Raw genomic sequence first — 11,505 nt, forward strand, 5'->3', positions numbered from 1 at the left:
CTGAAAGACTACATGCCCAACGTACACTTCGCCTAAAAATAATATTTATTACATTGATAATAGCACGAACACGATATCTTTAAGATAGCTCATGAACAATTAAAATTTTCTATTTATGTTAAAATTCTAAACAAAAACAATTTACTATAAAATATAATTATATATCACTTAAATTTCTATTGTAAAATATCCTTGTATTAATCACTTTTTGTTGTTTCTCTCCATTTCATGTAAATATAATCAAACTTGCATCCCCTTTTGACATTTTCATCGTTGGGGTGAGCTTTAAGGCCTCCATGATGCCTTCAGGCTTCATTCTTGGGTGTGTCCTTAAGGTTGTCCCCATTCTGACCAAACAAACTGTAGCCTTGCCCACGTTTAAGGCCTTCATGATGTCCGAGGTGGTCCTTCCAGCGCGGATTAAATTGCCTATAATGGTTCTTCTTGCCTCCATCGGGACATATATGAAGAACTTGACGTATGAGTTAACTTAAAACACTGACTATATTTTTGTTAAAAAAGGTACACTGTATAAATAAAAGATAAAACAACTAAAACCAAAAAACTAGAATCACGAGTCCTTCAATATAGGTTATAAGTGATGGAAGAGTGTCTTCTTATCGAAACATTAAAAGAGCACGTCGAGAGAGGATTTCTTTAATTACTTGAAAGGCCTTTTGTTGCTTCCCCCTCACTGGTATCTGGCGTGTTTACGCAATAGGGGATGTAGGTCCTTCGTATGGACCGCCAAGTCTTATATAAACTGTACATAGTACTGGACCATAAACAAAAAAGGCTTCGAGTTCCTTACGCAATTTTGGAGGGGCCAACTCTTGAATGGCCTTGACTTTACTCATGAGCGGCGTAATTCATTTCTCTCCTACATGATATGCCTGAGAAGTGCAAATGGGCTGTTCCCTCATTGGACTTCTCAGGCAAGAGACGGATACCTGCTTCCTGGAGCATAGACAATACCTTGAAGAGGAGTGCCCGGTGTTCTTCCACTGACTTAGACACGATTAGAATATCATCCAAGTATACGAAAACTGCAGGTATGTTCCGGAACAAGGAGTCAATGAAACGATGGAAGGATTGTGCTGCATTTGAAAGCTGTAGGGCATCCATGTCTATTCGAAGAGTCCAATGAGGGTAATGATTGTAGTCTTGTGGATATCATCCTCTGGGATCTGATGATGATGCCTTATGAAGATCCAGCCTTGAAAACCATTTTGAGCACCACAAGCCTCGGGAAAAGTATATCATGTAGCCGATACCGAAGCTAGCGGTCTAATTCTGACATCCAGTTGAGACGTTTAAAGTCTCCACAAAGGTGGAAGCCCCCATTCGTTTTCTCCACAATATGAACCGCTGAGGAGAAGGAAAAAGAGTAGGGTCTCAAAACACCAGACTCCAGTAGCTTGACGACTTCATATTTGAGGAAGTCTAACTTTGGCCCACTCAGACTGCGAGCTTTAGCAAAACACTTGCTAACTTTCTATGTTCTTTCTTCAACCATAATAAAGATTCAAGATACCTACCAAGATTAACTCGCTCATCATCTTCCTAATTCCCTCGTTAAATTCATATTTAATATACATTCTGTTAGTACAATAAATTTATTATTTTTTTATTGCATTTTCGAATCGACAACCCATACCTTAAAAAAACTTTCAGACAAGAGGAATCGATCTTATTTTATGAAAAAAAATCAACTTATTTGTAAAAAAATCAAACTTGCCATTCTTCTTGGAGATTGTATTCCGTTGACATCTGTATTTTTTAGAACGGTCTGCCAGCTCGGAAATCATATTCATTTGCTACTGGAGCTTCGCCTTAATTACTTGTGGTGATGGTAGAGAATAGGAATGATCCAATTGCACATTTTATGTAGCCTCAAAGTGGGAAGGATCTATCTCCAGTGCTGGAGATGGTTCGACCTTTTTAGGAGGTGAGGAGGAGCTCATTGTAGGAGACTTGTGTTTTCGAAGAGTTCTTGCAACTTCTTCTTGAAGGCGAGGCGGGAATTCTATGAATATAGTAGGCACACATTTTCTCTCAGCCTTACAACGCCCAGAGTCCGATTGAAGGATTCCGGAGTAAAATGTTCCAAACAAATTCTCAAAACTGTTTGGGGGTAAAGTCATCTCGCTTGAGATTCCTTACCCATTGTCTGCAACTCTCTGGATCCTGGGTCGGAAAACGATGATATGAAATAAATTGCCAGCAGCATACTTGTTTTTGCAACCAAATACGACACAAGGCATGGTAATCTTCGACTTGTATGCACCAATAATTTGCATTAACTTATTAATGAATAAGTAAAGTCATTAAAGAGTGTTTCGTACAAATAGCTACTCAAGATGGCTGCCAACAGCAGAAGGATAACTCACTCTTTTTCTCCTTTTTATTCTATAGGTTGTGCATCCAGTTATTATATAGGTCGATGATCCTACTCCGTATGGAACAGCAAGAACATAGGCAGAAATAACTTCGATATCGATCTTCAATGAGTCCAACAGGAACTAAAAATTCATAACCAGTGATACAAATTAATTTCATTTTTTCATCTCAACCGTTTCTTTTTTTTTTTAATCGGCAACTTGAAGAGTCTTCTTTTTCTCTTAAGCTATTATTATTGTAATTTAATTCATGGGGAGGGAACTTCCTTTTCTACTACATACAATCATATTCAAGGTACTCATAAAAGACGAAGAGTAAACTTGAGGATTTGTAGGGAAGCTATAATTTTAAGTACTTGTAGGGCTCAGAGTAGAATCGAGGATCAACGTTAGGATTATTATCATGGACGAAAATATTACTATCTGGGGGCATGTTATAAAAAAAAAACCCTAAAATTAATGTGGGTCACCCAGATAATTTGAAGAATGTTTAAGGGAAGAGCAACATGATGTTACATTAAATTAGCGATGAGTTGCTATGCCATTATGGAAATAAACACAAACACCACTCCATATCTAGCAATGATAAAGACAGGAATGACTCCGATGTCGATCCTCGATTCTACTCCGAGTGAAACAAAAAGGTAATTCCCTTGAACGCGAGCAGCGTGTTCAGGGGGCTCGGTTATGGTCTGGCGGTTGTTACTTTCTGCAGGATAGAGACCCTTGATCTTCATTCCCGATGGTGTGAAGATCAATCAACGTAAACAAGTTACTGTTAAATCTGGATAAGTTACAGTCCCGAGTACTTCCCTGGAACCAAGAGCATCGTCTTACTGTTTTCAGCAAGACGGATCTCCTTTACCAGGGGCGTCCACAGTGGGAATTGGGAATTAAAGAAAAAATAAATTCTCGAGACGCCCCTGTTCACATACTGTAATTTCTTTTGCAAGAGTTGTGCCAAACCACTTTTAGAGGCAGGACATTATTGCCCCCTGCTTCACCAGATCTCAAGGTAATTGTTGTGTATGACAATATCTGGATAAATAGATATAATTAATATCGTAGACTCGTCGCCGAAGTGATGAGGGGGCCAGGAGTACGGGACGCGCCGTGAGGAACTTAAGAGAGGAGGGAACAGGAAGAAGTGGAGGGGAGGAAAGAAAGTAATACTCTGATAAAGGGTTAAAATATATTCTAATAATAAAATATTGTACATTAAAAGAGAATATTTAAAATATGAGATCAACATTAGCTTTACATGCATATGCAACAGTAATGTTCTACTCCATATAGCCAATTCTGGAGAGGGAGGTTAGTGTGACTTCCTACCGTATTGTCGACGATTTGAAGGCCGTCAAAGTATCTGCATGTGACAACTTGTCGGAGGAGACCACCCGTACTGCATGTAAAGTAGTTCTGAAGCGCCTGGCCACTATTTTAGTTGTCACCAATGGTGGCCATGGGGAATTAACTGGAGCTCATTAAAAGTAAATTTCACGCTGATTGCAATGGCGTAAAAAAAGATGTTTCGAGAAATATATATTTGTGTACTTTCTTGGCTGTTGAAGTTGTCCTAAAACAGAGAGGAAACCCTATATAATGTATATATTTTATCTCTCAAGAATATACTGTTAACAGCTTTAGAAAACAAATAATACTTTTTCAGGTCCCAACTACAAAAAAGAAGCTCCCTCTTCCATTATTATATTTTTTTCATCTTTATTTTACCAGGTAGTATGTATTAAGTCATCCTATTAATGACTCAAGCACTAAAACATGGGGAATTATATGGCAATAATTGTTAAAAAGATAACTTGTTTTTGGTTTATAATTATTATGTCATGTTTATTTATGAATGTTGTAAAACAGTTATCAAAATATGAGTCATCACATGGAAAACAAATTACATCTAATTTAATTAGGGTCATACCCATATGTAGCTGTATTACATGAGCTGTATATATTATATACTCTAGTATACATTTTAAAATACTACTATGCTAATGCTCATAGATTCAAATTATATGAATATGTTACATAAAAAGAAATTAAAAATTAACGTGTTCAACCTGACGATTTGAAGGATATTTGGGGGGAGAGCAGCTTAGCTGTTATGATGCTTCATTAGATTGGCTACACTCAATGAATAGAGGAAAGTAACTACAAATATTACTCTGTATCTGGCAAAGGCATTGTCAGGAATTACTTCGAAGTGAATCCTCGATTCTACTCAGAGTCCAATATGGACTTACATTTATACATCCCAACATCTCCTTACTCTTCGTCTTTAACTCACAAAATAAGATAAAATGGAGGAGATGGGTTACTTTTTTCATCTACTCTTTTAGTATTTATGAACTCACAAACAATCCCAAAATTGATATCATTATTTAAATGGAAATAGAAGGGTCCAATAACTAGAGTTGACATTCACGTAAAGAAAAAACTTAGTTTACAAATTAGAGAAGGACAAAAATTGTTGCGTTAGCTCTTTATTCTTTTTTATTCATTATTTAATAGATCGTTGTGGTATGCGGTTCTTCCTCTGAAGCAATGGTTCTTAACCTATGGGGAATTCCCCACTGGTGGAGAACAGCGGAGTTGCTAGATAGGAATGACCAGTCGAACAGAAGGACCAATTCTTCAAAATTTCACCAATTTCAACCAAATTTTCAAAAAAAATCAAACAAATTTCAAATCACAACCATTTACAGAATGTTTTAATAATAAAAACAAGTAATATATGAGGTATTGTAAGTCATGTTTGGATCAAAGTGGCAACATTGTTACGTTATAGTTGTCAACAGCGGCTCCCCACAAACTCAGTCCGGTTGCGTCCCTCCTTGTTGTAACAGGTTGATAATAGAGCTCCTATTATTAAGTAATTATTTTATTTAGTTTGTGTGTGATGTGATGATATTGTATGTTAAGGATTAAGATTTGGGAATGCGTGGGAAAAAGCGAGTGGCGGATGGTGCAGAGACAGGGGGGAACGCCTTCTCTAAAATAAGCACTCTCGGCTATCTTTGTTGTAAATTGTTGTTAAAATGTTTAATAAAATAAATATATAAGAACTTAACCATAATCATATTTTCCATGAACTATTGCTATTATAAATGTGGAAGGGTCTCCTTTTTATAGCAATAATCCATTTCTTATCCCAAAATCGTATTACAGACACCTGATATTAACCAGGGTCCTAATTCAGTAATACCATATTTCTCGCTTCTGTTTCTCCTCCCACTCTTTTTTTTCCTTACAAAAATGTCAATTCTAGCAATAATAGATCAAGCAAGAAGATGGGAAATACATACTTAATGTTCGACTGTATCCTTGAATTAATTATAAGTCCATATTGTTTGATATAGCAAACCCAGATTTGACACTAATTTCAAAAAGTTGGACTCAGAATTGAATTGAAATAATTCACATAAGTTGATCGGAGTCGCTTAATAATCCTCCAACTCCACAACCTTAGTAATTAATAACTTAAATAGAAAGGAAAAATCAATCCCAATATAGGAAAATTATATTTGACACATCATATTAAAAAAAAATAACAATTCCTTTGTTTTATCTTATAAAACATAACTTTAAGTACAGAACTCTAATTATATAGAAATATGCAATAATAATAATTTAATAAATAAATAAAATGTAAAGAAATATTATATAAAAAGATACATTTAAAAAAGTACTTTAGTAATACTTTAAATTGAAGAAGAGTTAGCGCCTTTAAGTTTCAATTTATTCAAGATTATCTAAAATCCAATCCAAATAATTTCGTACTCTGGTGTACACACCAGGAACACCCTCTGTTCCACAGAGTTTTGGACCAAAACTGACTACACCAACAGCTGTATACTGAAACGCAAATTCTTGCATAAGTGCAGATCCTGAATCTCCAGAGCAGGAATCTTTGTTCTTTTCCCCTCCAGCACATATTTGATTTCCAGGAGTTACAGAACTAGATCGTTTCTTAAACACGTCGGAACATTGAGTTGAATTAAATATGGATACATCCAAGTATTGAAGTATATCGGCAGGATGAGTTCCTAAAACAATATGTCAATATGTAAACCGTCGACATAAAAGGAAGCTAGAATGATTTTTCTAAAAATCTATTGCATATTATCATAAATTTCTACCAACAATTTATTCTAATTAATAAATTAAGTGGAAATTCACCTTAAAGTAGCTAAAATTTATTGTTACAATGAAATAATTATACATTGATAGATTTTATTCAAAAAGACATATTGGTGCCAACTTAAGTTCAATAAATCAAATGAAAATTCTTAACAATATCTAATATTATAAGGTATATCAATTCATCCCAGAAATTTGAATACGAAGCAATAATTGACCAAAATATGTCTCTAAAATATTGGGCTGTCTATATACAGGGGATGGGCTGATCCACAAAAAATGATTTTTTTGTAATTCGGCAAATTATCCAACAGAGCATAAAATTTAATATTTGATTTTTTTTTCAAAAAAATTTAATTTTTGGTAAAAAGCAATGGATTTCTGATTTTTTTTCCTAATATTTGGTTTTTTAATTTTTGTAAATAGTTGTGGATTTTTAAAATTTTTATCCAAACAATTAAAAATTTAATTTTTTGAAATTTACTTTTTCGTGAATATCTATTGATTTTTGAAATTAATTTTTTTGTGAATATATATTGATTTTTTTATGAATTTATATTGATTTTTGAAATTGATTTTTTTGTGAATATCTATGGATTTTTGAAAAATTTTCAAAAAAAATTTTATTCAAAATTTCAAAAACCAAGCCCCCTCAAAAATAGAATCCTGTGTATGTTATTTTAAAAAAATAATTGGAGAACGTTTTATTTTTCTTGATTTTTTATCAAGATTACTTTTGTGCTAACTTAGATTATGTCAAATAAGTCGGAACAATCTTTCTACAAAACCTCGACCAACCTATCAATGATAAAATATTTTATATACTTTTAAATGTAATATTACCTCTGTTGGTAGTAGCACCCCAGCCTGCAACCGTAAATAATGATCTTAAAGCAAGATCAGATGTCTCATAGTTTTCCTCTTCGTCATGGCTAAACGGTAGACAAATGGTTGTCACGTAATCTGTAAATAGTAAGATATATGATTTCACCCATGCACTCAAATTTCAATAAATATAAATAAATGATAAGAGGCTAACTCAAAAATAAATGGATTATGACCTAATTTATTTATCTTTAATTCGCATGTGTTTGAGTAATTTTAATGGAGGGTATTAAACTTTTACATGATGAGTATTTTTACTCATCATGTACTAAAGGTCAAAATGACTTACCATTTTCGACGACAGGTCTTTCTAGTTTAACTAAAGCAATGTCGTGGAGATTATGTGGAGTTTTTCCATATAGTGGATGAGGAATGATTTTTTCCAAATCAAAATTTTGTACTGGCTCAGAACAAATCTTGATTCCAGACTCTTCAAAGCAATCATCATCCTTAGATAAATCAAATTCACCGATTCGAATAGTTGACCTTCATTTTTTAAAAATTAGATTATTTTTTTAAACGAATACACTATAACTCTAGGATAATTACGGACTGAATCCTCTAGGAAGCCTTGATACGCAATGTGCGGCTGTTAGTACATATTGGGCGCCAATCAATGCTCCTCCACATCTATATAATACTTCTGGTTTAGATCTAAATCGATAGCCAATATTAACTAACCATGGGAACTGTCCTAGAGACGCATCTTTGCCACCAACGATTCTTGAAGGAGCAGCAGGGTGTCCGCACATATCCGATGGAGCAAGTATTCTACGATTAGGATGACTTTCGAACCTTTAAAATAGAGATATAAATACACTATCATTTAAAAGAATATATGTCCGATCACCTCTCTAAGTCCTCTTCACGAGGAGATAATGTCGTACTTTCTGGAGTCTCGGGTGTAGTAACTACATTCCCAGTCGTACTTGATGCCGGAGTGGTTGTAATTTCCTCTTCTGTCGTCTTCGTTGACGTTATAGGTGTGGGAGTTGTCAGCTTTTTATCATCTGGGGGATTCAAGGGAAAAATAGCGGGATCTGGACAACACACTTGAGGGCGTCTATTTTCATCTCTGCCACATTTCCAGGCATTTTGTATGAGATTAGGAATATCCGGATGTAAGGGTCCTTTTCCATTCAAATTTTTCAAAAGGGCTAAAAATGGTGAACAGCGACTAAATGTGACACAGGATGAGCCTAATCCATTTGATAAAACACATTCGCCTAAAAACGGACAACAACAATTAAAAATACTATTGAACACCTAAGTCATATTATATGTTACCAAGATCTCTTACAAATGGCCTAGTCTTTGGAGGGGGATCAATTCCATCTATGGGACAACACAAATTTGTTTCATCAGGATTATGTCGATTGCGGCAAAATAGTCCATCTCGAATAAGAAGTGCGATATCCGTTTCAAGTGGGGAATTGAGACCTTTGATCAAATTTTGAACCTGTCGACATCGTTCAACTGGAACACACAATGCAGGTTTTCCTGTGGGCAAATGACAAGACTCTTCACGCTCAGGTTCTTCATCATCGGTTGGAATTACAAATTGTCCGAATGAAACTGAGATGGTGATAGATATAATTATGCAGTAATATCCCCAGACCATTTCTTTGATCCTTTGAGTTATCGATAGGGGCTTAAATAAACTCTAAGTTATTTAAAAAATAATAAATGTAAAGATTCGTCGTATATTCTGTTTTATTCACTGGATGACATCTTTTTCTTTTAAAATAGTAAAAAATAAATGGGTACACACCAATTACAACAAGGGATTCCCATTCAATTAGAAATACTATATTAACTACGACTAGACTATTATAATATATTATTTCCTTCAACGTATAGTAGGTGTAGATGACTGCAACTCAAAAAACCTCTTTTTTCTTTCTTCAAGCCCCTAAAAATAGATGAGACCACTCTTTGTACCTCATCGGGCGTGTGCATTGGTTCCTAACAACACCGATATGGTGGATATGGACACAGCGAACAAGCAACTCTTCATATAACACGCGCAGATTAATTATTATATGTAATATGTTATCTAGAAATGAGAAAAACATATAGAATCGCCTTCCTTGACAATATACATACATAATATTATTATTTAGCAAATCCACTATCGTGAATTAGAAACAAGTTTTGTTACTGACCTTCACTTTGGAATTTTGAAGAGTCAAAGGAACAACATAATAGTGAAAGAAATCCCTTGGGAATAACTGATCTTAAACTTCGTCGTTCAATCGTTATATTATATTAGTCCTTTACTAATATAACGTAGTAGATTCATGAAAAAGTAAATTTAACTCATCAAGTTTTGATGAAATTGTTATTGGCACTAATGAAAATAATATGATCATAGAAGAGGGAGCGGAATTTTGAATAGAGTTTTTTTTTTTTTTTTTTCCGAAGCTGTTATCATTATTCTCATATTACTGAAGAGAGAACATTTAGTGATATAAAGTAATCACTAGCGCGTGAAACACAATAATTAACTATGAGGATTTTTTTTTTGCAGAGTTATAAGTGTAAGTCCTTACTGGACTCAAAGTAGAATTGAGAATCGACATCTGAGTAATTATTTGCTCTATTATTGATAGATACGGATGGAGTTTGCGTTTATTTGCTTCATCTCATAGCTGCTCACCACCCAAACATTCTTCAAATTGTCAGGACTTACATGTTCATTTTTAATTTCTTTTCTGCAGCATTATGGGAGATTATATTAAATTTTCAACTATGATTATCAATAATGATGAAAATCCAGTGTAGAATGGGCATGTTAAAAAAGAAATCGAAAATCGACATGGCAATTTGAGGAATGCTTTTTTTTTTTTGGGGGGGTTATGAAAATAATAATAAATGCATTGGAGGAAAGAATAATGCTCATGACGTTTCATTAGATCAACTACAATCAGCTGCTTCAAGAGAGGAAAGAGAAAAGGATAAAACAAGGGCATTTGCTGGAATTATTCCAATGTCTATCCCCAATTCTACTCCGAGTACAGCAAGGACTTAGTATTATAATTCCGCAACAAATCCTCAGGGTCTTTTATGAGCGCAAACGAACGTTCAAACAGGTTTTCAATAAAATTGAATCTATTTAGGAATGGATGTTCACTACACAGGAATTAAATAATAATGACAACTGATATAGAAAAGAAAATTCATTCTTCAGGCTTCCAATTCCAAACAAAACAAAAAAGAAAAAAACGTTCTAGCTAAAAAGTACAGCGGATTTTCAAAAAATAAAAATAAAGATCCCTCCCAAAAATTATAATCTTGCAGACACTTTTTATATGATCGCCTTGTCTACATATATATATATATATATAAGCACTCCATGGCTACCCTAGATCACCATCATTTCGTTGATTTCTCTCATTCATGTGTATATCATCAAGTATAACATTTGAGAGAATAGATAAGAAAATCCAGTGACTATAACTTCATTGGGAAGAAAATATGCCCCCCATTTGTATGGACCATAATCCGATGTATAATTTTGTCTGGGCAACGCTGAACTATACCTGGTCTTCCCTACTAAAAATATTCAAAAACCATCATCTTCGACATGGTAACGCAAATATGATATATGTTTGCATTACAGGTATTAAATCCGAAGCTATTTGAATACTAACGTGCATCCTACGCCCCATGATAATAAACATTATAATGGAGATACTTACATATTTTCTCAAGAGTGGCACTTGGTAATATTTACGTATGCAAAAAATTAATAAAATCGTAGATGGTCCTGGGTGGCCAACAAGATCTTATACCGAGTGGTCCATTAAAATCTGAACACTTTGATTTTTATAATTCAACAAGATATAATTTATTAATTAACAATATAATTTAAACAAAATTAATACTATAAATAGATGGTGTCTGAGCTCTCTTAATCATAAATGTAGCCGCCCTTAGTGGAAATGATAGCTTCCAGGCATAGGGAGAAGGCCTGGTACCCGCTGCAGATTTATTCCTCTGTCCCGGCATCTCAGTATTATTTTTCGTATTTGTTATATAAGGTGCAACAACATCACTTCATTTTTTT

The 11,505-nt window shown here is 34.3% G+C and overlaps 1 protein-coding gene and 1 pseudogene across 2 annotated transcripts; both read right to left on the reverse strand.

The window, feature by feature from the left end:
• Positions 1-1,474: 1,474 nt before the first annotated feature.
• Positions 1,475-2,264, reverse strand: LOC139905591 (THAP domain-containing protein 1-like; annotated as a pseudogene).
• A 3,634-nt stretch (positions 2,265-5,898) lies between these two features.
• On the reverse strand, positions 5,899-9,326 carry LOC121117740 (CLIP domain-containing serine protease HP8). Of its 2 annotated transcripts, XM_040712221.2 has the most exons (7): positions 9,208-9,316; positions 8,724-9,087; positions 8,287-8,662; positions 7,986-8,231; positions 7,726-7,922; positions 7,395-7,514; positions 5,899-6,457 (listed from the first exon to the last, which is right to left on the reverse strand). In XM_040712221.2, exons 2-7 carry the CDS (start codon positions 9,055-9,057, stop codon positions 6,150-6,152), a joined length of 1,581 nt encoding a protein of 526 aa, XP_040568155.1. In that variant the 5' UTR covers positions 9,058-9,087; positions 9,208-9,316; the 3' UTR covers positions 5,899-6,149. The 2 variants fall into 2 exon arrangements, with proteins under 2 accessions (XP_040568155.1, XP_040568154.1); XM_040712220.2 differs by having other exon boundaries at positions 8,724-9,326.
• Between the last annotated feature and the right edge of the window lie 2,179 nt (positions 9,327-11,505).

The sequence above is a fragment of the Lepeophtheirus salmonis genome, chromosome 5 (assembly GCF_016086655.4).
Source record: "Lepeophtheirus salmonis chromosome 5, UVic_Lsal_1.4, whole genome shotgun sequence".
Taxonomy (NCBI): Eukaryota; Metazoa; Arthropoda; class Copepoda; order Siphonostomatoida; family Caligidae; genus Lepeophtheirus; species Lepeophtheirus salmonis.